General features: G+C 41.1%; 1 protein-coding gene and 1 long non-coding RNA gene across 8 annotated transcripts in view; one reads left to right on the plus strand and one right to left on the minus strand.

The window, feature by feature from the left end:
- LOC147028661 (uncharacterized) overlaps positions 1-16,000 on the plus strand; it is a 50,379-nt gene that overhangs the window by 15,138 nt on the left and 19,241 nt on the right. The window contains exons 2-3 of one of the 2 annotated variants that reach the window (XR_015057654.1): positions 138-313; positions 4,183-4,396. This is a non-coding gene — a long non-coding RNA (uncharacterized LOC147028661). Of the gene's footprint in view, positions 1-137; positions 314-4,182; positions 4,397-16,000 lie in introns of those variants that run through there. The other variant, XR_015057653.1, reaches the window with a different exon arrangement.
- Positions 1-16,000, minus strand: part of IFT81 (intraflagellar transport 81) — a 43,223-nt gene that overhangs the window by 224 nt on the left and 26,999 nt on the right. For 5 of the 6 annotated variants that reach the window (XM_085879288.1, XM_085879286.1, XM_085879287.1 and 2 more), the window contains 11 exons: positions 15,330-15,493; positions 9,198-9,293; positions 8,902-9,060; positions 8,600-8,749; positions 8,385-8,495; positions 8,087-8,176; positions 7,215-7,301; positions 5,409-5,480; positions 5,208-5,296; positions 4,038-4,083; positions 1-288 (listed from right to left, as the gene is read on the minus strand). The exon at positions 1-288 is cut by the window's left edge and continues 224 nt beyond it. In XM_085879288.1, coding sequence (XP_085735414.1) covers positions 109-288; positions 4,038-4,083; positions 5,208-5,296; positions 5,409-5,480; positions 7,215-7,301; positions 8,087-8,176; positions 8,385-8,495; positions 8,600-8,749; positions 8,902-9,060; positions 9,198-9,293; positions 15,330-15,493 — 1,244 coding nt within the window. In that variant the 3' untranslated portion in view covers positions 1-108. The remainder of the gene's footprint in view (positions 289-4,037; positions 4,084-5,207; positions 5,297-5,408; positions 5,481-7,214; positions 7,302-8,086; positions 8,177-8,384; positions 8,496-8,599; positions 8,750-8,901; positions 9,061-9,197; positions 9,294-15,329; positions 15,494-16,000) is intronic. The other variant, XM_085879289.1, reaches the window with a different exon arrangement.

Below are 16,000 nucleotides of genomic sequence, written 5' to 3' on the forward strand. Positions count from 1 at the left end.
ACACAAGAGCAAATAATAATAATCATACCAATAACCATCCATTAACAGATTTGACCAGTTGGAGCATATACTTAGAATGTCATTGTTTTGGGTTGCAATATTCCAAGATCACAATACAAATCTCTCCTCATCTGTAGACACAGCACGCCTCATTTCCAGCAGACGATCCTTCCTCTCGATGCAGCGTGCTTTGCACTCGAGCAGACTTGCCAGATCTTGCCACATTTGCACCTGCTGCAGTCCTTGACTGTGCCTCTCCCGCACGGTCTTCTGCTGTTCCCGGAGCTTCTGTTTTCGCGAATGCAAATTCCAGGTGATTGTCACATCACATTGGGAGATAAAGGGATCCATATTGAAAACAATACTTCTTCTGTTTTATCATATTCAAAATGGCATAGGCTGGCTTATATTCACATTTATACACATCCGTCAATTTGTACATTTGTCAGCACTTGTATGTGTCTCTGTTTGTGTTGCTGAGGGGAATTAACAGCTCCATTGTTCAACAGTTGCACACACACACACACACACACACACACACACACACACACACACACACACACACACACACACACACACACACACACACACACACACACACACACACACACACACACATATAAGTGGTTCAAAGTGCAAGGAAAGTCATTATCTCATGACTCATTTTTATGTGAATGGGACATTTTCTTCCATTAGAAAGAAGTTTGGTGGCAGACAAATGGACTGTTCAAGTCGAAACAGCTGACATGAGAGTCTCTCAGCAAAAACACAATGCCATTATAAAATAGACCTTCAAGCAATGATCGAATAGAGCAGAGGTTATTTTGATTTTTAAAAAAATTAAAGCTGGTTACAGCAAAGTAAAATGTGTGCAGTAATAATATATCATATTAGTATACACATGTAGTGTTGGCAGGATATTTCAGAGGAAGCACATCACCATCTGAGCTGTCTAATCTGGGGGAAATTCCTGACTGACTAAAAATTGTCACACTGGCACTTCACTGGAAGGGCGTGGCATCATTGAGTGCACCATCTGCAGGACGGAGCATTCAGTTGAGTGTCCCATCTGCAAACATTGGTTGCCGAAGGACGTAAAAGATCCTATAATGTCTTTCGCAAATCGTTGGTAATTTCTGCCCGGAACCCTGGTCAAATTCAAAATTCCTCTCCTGAGTGGTCAACCACCAACCACCAAGAAATCATAATTTCTGAATAAAAAGAAGCATTGACAGTAAAATAAATAATTATGTACAGTATTTGGATGACAAACTGGATATAAAATTAAAATGGAATCTCCTCTCATGTGCATAAAAAAGAAAAGAAATGTTCCATAGTGCACTGTGATTGGTTGCCATGCAAGCAATGAGAAAGTACCACACCTGCAGAGGAACTATAAAAGTAGAGGAGGTCATACAGTATCATTGTAGGGTGGTGACTACTATGACTCCTGGGAAGGAAATATCACATGACAAGCTGACAAGTGTATACAAATGGGTGTCAGCTAGTGAAGGCTACTTCATGCGGCAGATGCCAGCCCGACTTGCTGTTTAAGCAGGAGCTGTAGGCACGACTGAGGAGGATATGCAAAGATGGTACTGTTGACAATCGAAGTGGTCGAGGAAGAAACCCTAAACTCCCCAAAAGTGATGTGAAGTAACTCAGGGTATGTTCTCTACACGACAGACAATGATCCAGTAGAGATTTTGTGAACGATCTAGCTGTAAGGATGTGTGTTAACCTTTTTTGAACAGCAAGATATACATTCGCGCAAAGTGGTCTCAATGGATGTGTCGCTGCCTGAAAACCTTTGCTGACTTTGCCTCACATCGGCAAAGGCTTTCGAGACTTTATTTATTTTTTTTTACATTGTCTAAGACTCATGGAAGAGCTGTCACACAAATTACTCACACATGTAGATGTCGACACCAGACAGGACATCAGACAAACACAGCTGGTGACCTGGGGGAGGTCTCCGGAGGCAATTTGGGTACCGACGATGCCATCTTGAGATATCGAGTTTTGAGAAATGTCTCCTTTCCCCTTACCTCCGCATGGAATGCCAATGTACAGGGTTTGTCCATGCTCTATCCTTGAAATGCTGGGCATCAAGCGAGGAAGCAGCACGTATCATGTTTAAAGTCTGAAATGATTCTTCCAGGGTTGGAATCAAACCACCTACCCTCCAGTCTCAGAGCAAATGCTCGAACAACAATGCCACTTATCTATCTATAATTCCAGCAAGCTGTGTGTGTGTGTGTGTGTGTGTGTGTGTCTGTCTGCGACCACCGTTTCTCGACGACCGCCGGTCCGATCTGATTGAAACTTGCCGGGAATATTGCCGGGGCCGCGCGGATGTGCCTTTTCAAGGTTTGATATGAATTGGACGAGCGGTTCCCAAGTTACGACCATTTTATTGCTTTTTTCAGTGTTGGAAAGGTGTATATATCGCAGCTGAAGTGTCGTTCCACCATATCATGCCATTTTTTCCCAAAGATATCTCATAATGATAACAGCATATTAATAATAATAATAATAGCACAATAATTGGCAGTAATAAAAAGAATCACATGATACAATGACCAATGTATGTCAGCCAATAAGGACCTCTATATTGTCTGTCAACCAATAATGACCAATAACGTCTGTCAACCAATGACAGAACACGGTGCTATGACATCACGAATGACGTCACAATGTTTATTTATTTGTTTTTTTTGCACGATTGACGTCACAATTCTTCTTTTTCTTCTTCGTTTGGTATGACATCACAATCGACGCTGGGGACCTGAGTATGTGCCTTTTCAAGGTTTGATATCGTTCTTCATCCGTTTCAGCTGTTTCCCAAGTGTTTCCCAAGGTTTGAAAGCTGTTTTTTCCAAAGGTTTAAATTAATTGTTGTGCTTGGTAGACATTTGTGAATACATTTACAGAGAGAGGGGCGAGAGAGGGGGGAAGAGAGGGGGGGCGAGAGGTGGGCGAGAGAGGGGAGGGAGAGAGGGGGTGAGAGAGGAGGAGCGAGAGAGGAGGGGCGAGAGAGGGGGCGGGAGAGAGGGGGTGAGAGAGGGGGCGGGAGAGAGGGGGTGAGAGAGGGGGCGAGAGAGAGGGGGCGAGAGAGAGGGGGTGAGAGAGAGGGGCGTCACAATTAAAGAGAGGGAGAGAGGAGGTGGCGAGAGAGGGGGATGGGAGAGGAGGGGTGAGAGAGGGGGGAGAGAGGGGGGAGAGAGAGGGGGAGAGAAAGGGGGGAGAGAGCAGGGGCGAGACTAGGGGTGAGAGGGGGGGAGAGAGAGGGGGGGAGAGAGGGGGGGAGAGAGAGGGGCATCACAATTCTTCTTCTTCTTCGTTTGATATGACGTCACAATTGACGCTGGGGATCTGAGTATGTTTCCCAGGTGTTTCCCAAGTTATGGCCATTTATGATACGGTTGGTCCGATCTGATTGAAACAATTCCCCAATCCAGTCATCATTTATGAGAGTGAAGGAATGAAGCTGCACGTACGGGCACGCACCTACGGGCAAGCACCTACGGGCCCACACTAGTTCTTTAAATGCAGCATGTGACTGTGGTTTGCTATTATTCTTTAGGAGAATGGCTGCACACTGATGCCTCCTGTAGGTTCGAGGAGGATTTTGAAATTTGGCCAGGTTGCCGCCGATAACTCACCTCCTATTCGCAAAGGAAACCATGGGATCTTAATAAATAAACTGAATGGCAGCATGGAAAACCAGGGGTAACGCTTTGTAAGGCAAAATACTTGTATGCAAATTACGAATGGAATGTAAAAGTTAAGCACTTTGTTTTTGCATTTGTGATAACATATTGTATAAATAATAATATATTCAACATGTTGACCCTTTCTCTACATACTTGTTTGTGCAACTCCTGATTTTACTTTGACAATAATCTCTTCAAAGAAGGCACTTAATGCAGCTTTGATTTTGTTGAAAAACCTGCAAACCATTGCACTGCACCTCAACAATACTGAAATTTTACTGTTGTATGGAGCAAGTGACATTGAGCATGTGAAATGTTTACCTTTCCCAGCATTTCCTGCTCCATAATGATCTTGTTGTATTGTTCCCTGTGGGCAGGAAAACAATGACCAAATTACCACACTGCTTCGTAACATTTTCATCATTGGCCTGACTTGGTGTAACAAAGCACCATGTGTATTTTACAGATTAATTCATCTCGTCTCATCAAACAATTGCCTGCCATTGGTGGACACACTTAAGGGCTCTGTCATTTGTGATAACATATTGTATAAATCTATTTTTTATGCCTATGCCAGATCATTTGAAGAACAAGCCTCATCTTACATGCTGTATCTCATTAGATGGTCCATCGTCTGAGGTCCAAGACCGCACTCACAGTTGGCATCATCTTTGCCATTCGAGTTGTGCGCCGATTCACTGCCAAGAATCCGACGGATATTTGGTTTACAAAGAAAGACATGAGATTGCTCTGAATCGTTTTTCATCTTCTTCTGTACACAGCCCGTGGCTGTGGGTTTGCATCAATTTTTGCTGGGAGCATGGCTGTGCCACCGATGCACTGCTCACTGATGGGTCGAGCAGAAATTTCGTAATTTGTTCAAGGTGTTGGCAATAACTCGCATACTCTTCGAGAAGGATACCATAAGGTCTTTAATGTCCATCAACTAATGCTAGCAGACAAGACACCAAGCTTAAAGTCCATGGAAGGGATGGTGCACATGTTGAAGAATCGCCCTCCATGTGACACACCAGGGTTATCTTTTATAGCTGGGCCAAAATTCAAATCCAGGCTAGACAGTGAAGAGGCGAGTGTGCATACTTCTAGGCTATCCTGCCTACTCACGATTGTCCGAAAAGAGTCGGATGATTTCCACTTCCACAAACGGTATGTTTTTTCATCATCCATCCGATAGTTGTGTGTGAGTAATGTTAACCTAATAAAGGGGAGGGTTGGGGTAGGAATCTCTGGACTATAACTTCTACAAATAAACAATGGGTTTTGTGATATAATGAAAGAGGATGTTGAGCATACATCAGGTGCTGACATGACAAGCTGCCTCACTAACGAGTGAATAATCTCTGCTCTACAGTATTTGTAAACACATTCACTATGCAAAGTTTCCATTACATTTACAAAGGAGTTTTGCATGACTTGTTGGTGGTCCTTTTTGTTGGGGTCAATTGCAAGTCGGCGCTGCGTGTTCAGTACCTTATGGATGACTTCCCTTCGTTAGGATCCGACGATGAAGCATAGACCTTTACCTCGTCATTTGCTCTCTGCAACTGATGATCAACTAACTGTGAAGAGGTAAAAGTTAAAGCTATGAATGCAATTTCATCAAGCAAGGAGACCCTTTCTTCACGGTGAAGCAGATTAATGTGGAAGCATGGTATTAAGCATAACCTGTACCTTAATCTTGCTGTTCAGGAGATGGTATTGGCTCTCAGACTTGGAAACCTCTTCACACAGACACTTCACTTCCTGTGGGCCAAAATGCACCAAGGTACATCACACTTGATAGCCTACCGTCACAGCCACTTCACGATGCCATCAAGCAGATGGATAGTGCTAACCGCATACCATAACTGATGGTTTCCGCGTGATGACCGTGGGTTTTCAATAATATTTGTAATTACGAAATAAATCAGATCCGATGCTCATCAGGAACTCTGCTTGAAAGTTTGTGGGTGTTGACATTATCAGTGATCACAAAGCTCAATGTTAATCACAAAGCTAAGAATTCAAAGGTTTTACATGTTTAAAATAGATATGTGCAACAAATTAATAAGAATTATGAGGTTTTTTTTATTCTTAGTCTGAAACACACTTTAACTTCTCTCCTTATTGACAATTGAGACCCCCCTAATACCACACATAACAATAATGTCACAATAGTTTTGTGATAGTCACAAAATATAGTATAGTCACAAGAGTCACAATAGTCACAAAATATAATGTCACAACAATAATGTCACAATAGATCAATACGATCGATTCTAAGGTTAATTGATTGACATAAAACCAAGGGAATAACAAAGGAACCATCGATTTATTATATCTGCAAATATGGAATTTTGACCCCCCCCCATCCCCTCCCTCCTCTGCCCCATCCATATGCTTCATGCATGTATTTTCCTTCCTTTCCTTACTACTATTCTCTCCAAACTTCCATCCCTTATCTTCCCACTTCTCCCACATTGCCCCAACCTCTTTTTGATGTCTATCATCTTACTAGAAACTTAAATGCAGGGGGAGGCCGTTCAGTCCATCAAAGCTTATGCTTTGATTGCCAACCGATGGTTGTTTGTCCATGATATATTCTTTTTAAATGCTGAGGGTCAAGTAAGGAAACAGGACATAACATTGTTGAAGTTTTTGTTTTGACTCGGTCGGGGTCGGTTTCAAACCACCAACCTCCAGAGACTAAGAGCAGACGCTGTAACTGTTACACCACAGAGTCTGACGTCTTCTTTTTCTCAACTTAGCTCCCCCACCTCCATGTGTACATAATATAGTTACATGCTTGTGGAGGAGTAGGAACCCACCTTTTTTGCGATATCTGTTTACATGTGTTGTAAAGATGAAAAACCATTTCCTACATATTTACTTTGTAGATATAAGTGTGAGGTCAGACATAAGCTGGGTTTATTTTAGTACCAAGAAGTGCTATATTGTCCGATGAACCTGGTTTTCCATATTCGCCACTGAAATAAACCTTTCCATTGACTTTATTGGTGGTCTCATGTTACCTGGGCACAAATTTAATTGGGATGACAGAGGCGATCTCCCTGCAATGTGTGCTGGGACATACAGAACATGGGTCGTCACTCTAATGTTGAAAACTTTGTATCAATTGCTTAAGCGATTGCTGAGAGAACGAATTTAAAAGAGAATCAAACTAATAAAATGAGGGGGAAGAACTATACCAATAATCTGTACAAAATTAATAGTTTTCCCTTCAGTACCCTCATAATTACAATAACATAACGACAAAGACATGAAGAGACATCAGTGTACTTTTATACGAATCGCAAGGACACGAAACAATGGAGAAAAACCAACAACATCGTACACATGACGTAAAGCTGAGATCTCAGCATTTCTTTTTGCAAGATTATGTTGTATTTAAAGTTTTCAATCCAAAACTTTCCATTATACTAAAACCATAAACTAAAAAGGAAGCCGCCTTATTAATCCCTCATTGTTGTCACCGACCTGTTCTAGTAGTGACCGATTGCTTTCCAAACCAGCAGCACAACTCTGGTACAGTGCTTTCTTGTCCTTGTGCTGCATGACCATGTCCTGCACATACACACCAAAACTAGTCCAAAAAAAAAAAAAAAGCAAAGGAAAATGGCCAGGTCAAAGTTCCTGTCCACTGAAACTGCCACAAGTTTGTGTCACTGAGAAATTTGTCACTGGCAATCTGAAACTCAAACTCGAATCTGTTGGAGGTTACTCTGCTATCCCATTGGACTTCTAAGGTGAGCAGGACAGCTCAAAGGTGGCGCAAGGTCTTTGATGATGCTTTTTCGTTGCCTGGTTATGAATGTGAAAGTATATATTGGACAGCAAATAACTCAAAATAAAAGGAGGGAGGCACACAGTGCCAGTCAGACAGGAAACCATACAGTGCTGGAGCATTAAAAGTACTGTAGATTGTACACGCTGCCATACTCTCGAGGGGTAACAAAGGGGTGATGATAACAGAATGAGAATGAACTTCCTCTCCTCTTTTGTCTCGTCTAGGTTAGATTCTGAGCCCAACTATAAACTGTCACTGTTAACTCGCAGGTAGTGTGTTGCATCAATGTACAGTATTATATGTGCCATCTATCGGTTACAATGTTAAAGCAGGAACCTGTCTGCCTGCATTGGTTTCTGGAAACATATAATATCACATGGTGTCTTTCACAAACGATAAGTGAGAGTTGCCATTACCCTGGGCAAATTAAAAAAATTCCAGCCTTGACTGACAGGAGGCTCTGCATCAAAACACAGCTGCACTTTCAGAAATGTTGCAACTCACAGCCAGGTGCTGCACAAAAATGAATGAATTGGAATTTAAAAGGATTCCTTTGCTTTACCTGATGCCTCTGGCGCAAGGGACGTAGCTCTTTAATTTGGGGAGCCAAGTCGTTCTTCTTCTTTTGTACCAGTTTTTGCAGCTGCTGCACCTAAAACGAGAGACAAAAAAAAGATAAAAGGAACGAGTATCCCTTGAAAAATTACAGGAAAAACTCATGCATAAAAATGACTTGTTTTGGGGATTTGTAATGTGTATAAACCTCTGGATGTTAGTTGACTTTGTGCCAGGAAAACTATATTTGGAAATAGGAGCAGAAAAACGGAGTACAGACAGTTGTGTTCAGACTGGCCTCTCACCATTGCAGCTGTATCTGCATGTACACCCTCTTGAACGTTATCTATGCCACTCTCCTCCTCCTTCTCGATATCATCTGAGTCATGAACACCACGTTCTACCTTCAATGTTTTCTGTAAGGCAAAGTGGCATCATTTTGGCAAAGTTTGGTGATCACTCATTTCACTGTTGATCACAGAGCAGAGATATGAGAGAGTTTGCTCCATCTCTAGCATACCACATTTGCCATGACAGCAGCCAACCGCTGTTTCAGCACCTCCTCCGTACGGGCAAGCACCCCACATTCGGCATGGAGGCTCGACAACTTCTGTTGATGGCGTTTGAAAAGAGACTTCTTTGTTCGCATCTTTTCCACATAAGACTTTATCTACACACAGAACAGGGGAAGCCTTATAACAACCATCTGTGAGTATACTGCAATAATGTTTGTTCGGTAACTGTTGTCTTTATAACCATCATCATGTATAATGGCAATGATTCAAAATCAGGAAGGAGTGCACCAGCATCCCCCATCCCCACTCTTTCAACCTCGTCCTCTCTGGGCCTTTGTTCATGACCCTCCAGCTTCAGGACATGCTTCTTCCTCTTAGCTGATTGTTTCTCCAAGCCAGCTCTATGCTCGTGCAGCAACTGCAGCTCCTCAACCTTCTCAGCCTTCTTTCGTATCAAAATAGCAACCTGTATGTAAGCAATACCTTTAACTTATTATTCACCATACAATATTTCTTCATATCAATATAACCACAACTGTATACTTATCATTGTTATCAGAATAAGTATAACTGACATTGAAAATCTGTGCTGAAATTGCTTGCCTGCTGCCTGAGTAGCAATATATTGTTGTCAGAACTTGTGTTGCTGGACATTCGACGCCCAGCCAGCTGTGCTACAACTCTGTCAGCTTCCTGTATCTGAGTAAGAGCACAGAGGAGAAGGAAATTATCAGACCTGGTCCATAAATGGCTCAAAATTGTCAAATGCTATGCTCCAGGTGGAATTTCTACAATACTTGAGTTGAAATATGGTCCTGTGTTGGAAGCTAGTATTTTTCATGATAATTTTCCACAGCATGACATGGAACCAATTATCGTATGGATGTCACGATATCCTGCCATGAACTAACTCCGATGTCACCCCCTCTCCCCACATCACCCCCGATAACAATGAACACATGGACCATTGCAAACCCCCTGTACAACACAAGACTTTGGAAATGACGTGTGAATGCTAAATGAGACCCCTTTTGTGCATGCGCTGTGTGTGTTTACATTGACTCGGTTCGGCTCGCGGGGCACTGTTAACCTGCCATTACAGGTGTGAAACCTGTTATTAAAATAATCTTTTAAACATAATTTTCAGCATTTAGACGATACAGTGGCAATTTAGGGGTGGTTAACCATAATTGTTCAGTTCCTAAGTGTAAACCGGACTCACGGAAATATAGGAACTTGAGAAATATACGTGTATGAGATAAAATATCTGTGGGAGAGAGGAGTCAGATTCGTATTATTTCCTGTTAATACAATTAACTAACGGTGCTCATGGTTATAACACACACACACACACACACACACACACACACACACACACACACACACACACACACACACACACACACACACACACACACACACACACACACACACACACACACACACACACACACTTCTTTCACCAATAGATGCAAAAGTATGGTATAATTAGCCTGTCCCCCATGGATGGAGTTTTGGACATGGGGTTTGGGGGTGGGTAACATTTTTTTTACCATTTTGAGCTTTTGTCATCAAATTCTCAACAAAGTTTTATGATGAGAATATGGAAAAGACAAACTAATAATTTAGTCAAAAGGTCAAAGGTAAACATAACATATAATCGTCAATTTTCATCTGGTTGACCTGAAGTTTTAAGAATTTGCATATTGGGTCACTGAATTGATTCACCAATCAAAAGCTGGAAGCTGATTACAATCTGATTAATGAAGCTGATTAATGAAGAAATTAATCATCACAAGTCTGAAGACGACGATGGTTCACGAGCGGATTTGACGATGTAGATTGTTTCAGAAGTCAAGGATGAGACAATGTGACAATTTTTGACCAAGTTATAAAAATGATCAACATGATGTGGTACAAGTGACAGGTTATTAGCTGCAAAATGTCAAAAACCCAGTTTCGTTCAACAACTTTCAAAATTTGACCTTTGCATAACCTTTAAAGGTCACAAAACAATGTTGTGGACATTTAAATAAGGAAACAGGATACGTGCTATAGCTTATTGGAGTTAGTTCGTCGAAGGTCGAAAACCCGGTTCGATTCCCACAACTTTGAAAATTTGACCTTTGTGAACTTTAAATGTCAAAGGTCAAGGATTATGACCTTTCGTGCAAAACTTCCTCTGGAACATTCCAGGAACAATATAACGTCATATAGGCTATATGGCATTTCGCACTTCTCGGATTATCCATACTTTGATGAAATCAGCGTAAAAACAAACTTGAAGGGGGCGCCACAGGCAAGGTGTTCGAGATAGAGCAAAATGGTTTCAAGACTTTAGGTGGGGAATGACCTCAAGATTATGCATAAAAAATATTGTCATCCTAGCTCTCAAAGGTTGGGCGGTCGTATGATTTTTATGTCAAAATTCGCAATTTTCTAAGTTCGTGACCTTGTGAGCTTGACCTTGGGACGAAAATGAAAATCCAGCTCCGTGGGGCTATGCAGGTGCCATTGGGCTAACCAAATACCGAAACCCCTGTCAGATTCGACAAACTCCCGAGGAGAAGATGCAAATTGAAATTGGCTACCCCCTAAAAACACATGTTTTTTGGGCGTGGCTCCGCTCATAATGGGCGCACCATGCCCATTTTCAGGAAAACAAAACTAGATATTGATATAAACCTCCCACCAAAATTTTATCAGGATCGGATCAAATCCCACGGAGCTATGCTTGGGACAGACAAGCATACAGACAAACGGACATACAGACAGACAGACAGACAGACACACAACAATAACGAATATAGTGCTCACTTATTTTTTTCGTGAAAATATTTTTTCGTGAACCAATATTCGTTATTGTTGTGTGTCTGTCTGTCTGTGTGTCCCGAGCATAACTCCGTGGGTTTTGATCAGATCCTGATAAAATTTTGGTGGGAGGTTTATATCATGATCTAGTTGTGTTTTCCTGAGAATGGGCGTGGTGCGCCCATTATGGGCGGAGCCACGCCCAAAAAACATGTGTTTTTAGGGGGTAGCCAATTTCAATTTGCATCTTCTCCTAGGGGGTTTGTCAAATCTGACAGGAGTTTCGGTATTTGGTTAGCCCAATGGCACCTGCATAGCCCCACGGAGCTGGATTTTTCATTTTCATCCCAAGGTCAAGGTCACAAGGTCACGAACTTAGAAAATTGCGAATTTTGACAAAAAATTTTTTTCTTCTCCCAGGGGTTTGTCGAATCTGGCAGGGTTTCGGTATTTGGTTAGCCCAATGGCACCTGCATAGCCCCACAGAGCTCGATTTTTCATTTTCGTCCCAAGGTCAAGGCTGCAAGGTCACGAACTTAGAAAATTGTGAATTTTGACATAAAAATCCATCTTCTCCGAGGGGATTGTCGAATCTGGCAGGGTTTCGGTATTTGGTTAGCCCAATGGCACCTGCATAGCCTCACGGAGCTCGATTTTTCATTTTCGTCCCACGGTCAAGGTCACAAGGTCACGAACTTAGAAAATTGCGAGTTTTGACGTAAAAAAATTTCTTCTCCAAGGGGTTTGTCGAATCTGGCAGGAGTTTCGGTATTTGGTTAGCCCAATGGCACCTGCATAGCCCCACAGAGCTCGATTTTTCATTTTCGTCCCAAGGTCAAGGCCACAAGGTCACGAACTTAGAAAATTGCGAATTTTGACATAAAAAAATTTCTTCTCCAAGGGCTTTGTCGAATCTGGCAGGGGTTTCAGTATTTGGTTAGCCCAATGCCACCTGCATAGCCCCACGGAGCTCAATTTTTCACTTTCGTCCCAAGGTCAAGGTCAGAAGGTCACAAGGTCACAAACTTAGAAAATTTCGAATTTTGACATAAAAAATCATACGACCGCCCAAACTTTGAGAGCTAGGATGACAATATTTTTTTATGCATAATCCTGAGGTCATTCCCCACCTAAAGTCTTGAAACCATTTTGCTCTATCTCGCACACCTTGCCCGTGGCGCCCCCTTCAAGTTTGTTTCTACGCTGATTTCATCAAAGTATGGATAATCCGAGAAGTGCGAAATGCCATATAGCCTATATGACGTTATATTGTTCCTGGAATGTTCCAGAGGAAGTTTTGCACAAAAGGTCATAATCCTTGACCTTTGACCTTTAAAGTTCACAAAGGTCAAATTTTCAAAGTTGTGGGAATCGAACCGGGTTTTCGACCTTCTTCAACGAACTAACTCCATTAAGCTATATCACGTATCCTGTTTCCTTATTTAAATGTCCACAACATTGTTTTGTGACCTTTAAGGTTATGCAAAGGTCAAATTTTTAAAGTTGTTGACCGAAACCGGGTTTTCGACATTTTGCAGCTAATAACCTGTCACTCATAACACATCATGTTGATCATTTTTATAACTTGGTCAAACATTATTACATTGTCTCATCCTTGACTTCTGAAACAATCTACATCGTCAAATACCGCTCGTGAACCATCGTCGTCTTCAGGCTTGTAGTGGTCACTTATTTTTTTCGTGAAAATATTTTTTCGTGAACCAATTATTATTATTATTTTTAAATCAAAATATTAAAGTCACCTAAAATCAGCAATTTTCATCTGGTTGACCTGAAGTTTTTAGAATTTGCATATTGGGTCACTGAATTGGTTCACAAATCAAAATCTTGAAGCTGGTTGTTTCTTTCGATCAAAAGGTCAAAAGTCAAGGTTGAATAAAATCGTCAATTTTCATTTGATTGACTTGAAATTGAAACAAAATTTGCATATTGCATCATTGAATTGGTTCACCAATAAAAAAATGAGCAGCCAATTGTTTTGGGGTCAAAAGGTCAAGGTCACAAAATTATCAAATTCTGTCTTATTGACTTGAAATTTGAGTAGAGTTTGCATATTGAGTCACTGAAGCAGATTGCTTTTGAGGTGAAAAGGTCAAAGTCACCTAAGTCTTCAATTTTCTGTATTTTATTTTTTAATCTCTGCCACCTGATATGGGAAGAGGCTATGTTTTCATCCCTGTCTGTCTGTCTGTTTGTTTGTGAATAATATACATATCTCAAAAAGTTGTGGATGGATTCGGAAGAAATTTGGTGGAAATATTGGGTATGTGACAGACAAAATGATTAGATTTTCTTGAAGATCCAGATTTGGATCTGAAAAATTTCAAAGTGATTTTTCACTATTGAGAGAAAGGGCCAAAAACGACATATAGCAGGATATCTCAAAAAGTTGTGGACTGATTCGGATGAAACTTGTTGGACAGGTTGGGTATGTAACAAGGAATAATTGATTCGATTTTGGTAGAGATCCAAATTCGAATCCGAGAATTTTAAAAGTGATTTTTCACCATTGAGTGTTTGGGCTGAAATGATATGTAGCACAATATCTCAAAAAGTTATGGACGGATTCAGACGAAACTTGGTGGATGAGATGGTTAGGTGACAAGAACAAGCCAATTAAATTTTAGTTGAGGTCCAAATCCAGATCCGGCCCATCAGTTGGATACAAAACGTAAACTAATCAGCCTGGCAGAGGTATGCGCTCTACTGAGTGCCATTCTAGTTTTTATCTGTTTTCGTCAAGTTCAGCATATGGAAGAAGAAGCAGTCCGGATACAAAGTGGATGGGGACGGGCTTTGCATTTTCAGATTCTTTCTAATTTCTCTTGTGGCCCTGGAACCAAACAAAAATATCGTAAATACCATCATTTTAAACTTACTCTGTGCATCGACAAGCCCCAGATATGACCTTTCCCATTGGTGTGAAGAAGCATGAAGGTTTGGGTAGAACGCACCATCTACAAACCTTCAGCCTTGCATGGACCCACATGTACCAACTTTTTGGATAAGTTGATCAGAAGTTCTCCAAATGTTTCATTGTGCATAGGCACACTCCTTTCTTGCAGGTGCATTCTGAATTTTAGTCATTTCATTCCACAATCCTTATATGGCAGGCATGACATGTACAGGCAGCCCCGATTACCCCCTCACGCCTCTTGTGGATCAAACATCTCATCTGGTCCTGTTGTCCCTTCCCCTACCTCACCCGATCACATGTACTCTGACATCCACCCTTCCCTGTTTTTATTCCTGCTCGTTCCTTTGATTAGTCTTACTATTTTATTATTCAAGATATGTGATCTTGGAGCAGCACAGATGTGGGGTGAAAAGCTCTGTGCTGCAGTAAAAAAACAAAGGTCAGTGTGATGAAAGGAGGGAGGGAGGGGTCACAAATCACCTTGACGATGCTAATTTTGCTATTTCGTGGTCCAATGATAAGAGATTACAAATGCTGCAAATATAAAACATGATTAATGAGGAAATTAATCCAAATGACATAACTGTAAATATCCAGTAATATTGATGACATGGGAAATGTCACACATCCAATCCTGCACCAGACATATTTGCACCCACAAAATAGTGAATAAAAATATGAGAAAATTCATCAAAGTTGTTCTATTTTGTTTTTGCATTTAATGATATGAAGTATAAATTTTGCTAAGCATGAGATTTATTAATTCTGGGTTTTTGAAATTTCCTGTGTTTCACATAAATAAATAACTAAATAAATGAGTAAAGATTCAAATGCAAATGATCCATGAGCCTTAAATCTTCGATTTAAAAAAAAAAATTTTTTAACAGAAATGGTATGTGTAAAGAAAGGTATTTATGGAATGTCACCTTTCAAATGCACAATAAAGAACAAAAAAGGGGCAGGAAGCAATTAATATATGGAATTACCTTGTCCTCAATTTTGGCCACGTCCACCTGGCACATGGCAGGTTCAGCCAGAACTTTCTGCAGGTCCTGCACCTCACCACGTATTATTCCCAGATCTCCAGGAACCCTCTCCTTCACCAGGTATGCTGTCAACTGTGTCTCTTGCTCCATGCGATGAAGGATGCCTTTTGAAGGAAAGTTAAGATCAGTATCTAAAATGAAGAGGTTCGAATTTAAATTACAACAATACTTCTCTCTGAAGATCAATACTTGTCAGTCTGCTTCGGTGGACAACATAAACGATCTATTTTATCAACGAAAAAGTGCTAAAATCCATTGTTCAAATTGGAATTGTCATGCATCAATATGCAGGTTTGGTTTGACATTCTCATCAAATCGTTTTTAAATGCACAGTTCCAACATGTTCGACTCTGAGCTCCAATGACATTTCTGTTGGTGTGTAATCAATATGTGTGTGCTTTCTGTTAGTGTGTGGTGCATGTGTCCTTTCTGTTTGGTGTGTGTGTGTGTGTGTGTGTGTGTGTGTGTGTGTGTGTGTGTGTGTGTGTGTGCGTGTGCTTTTTGTTGGTGCGTGTGGTTTATTTTTGTCCTCTATCTCTCTTTCTTTCTTTTTCTTTGTCTATTGAGGGGTGAATCTTGCAAATAGCTTTTGTAACGTTCACCTGACTGCA

Source organism: Eptatretus burgeri, chromosome 4 (assembly GCF_056783735.1).
Source record: "Eptatretus burgeri isolate ZD-2024b chromosome 4, Ebu_testis_v1, whole genome shotgun sequence".
In the NCBI taxonomy this organism is placed as follows: domain Eukaryota; kingdom Metazoa; phylum Chordata; class Myxini; order Myxiniformes; family Myxinidae; genus Eptatretus; species Eptatretus burgeri.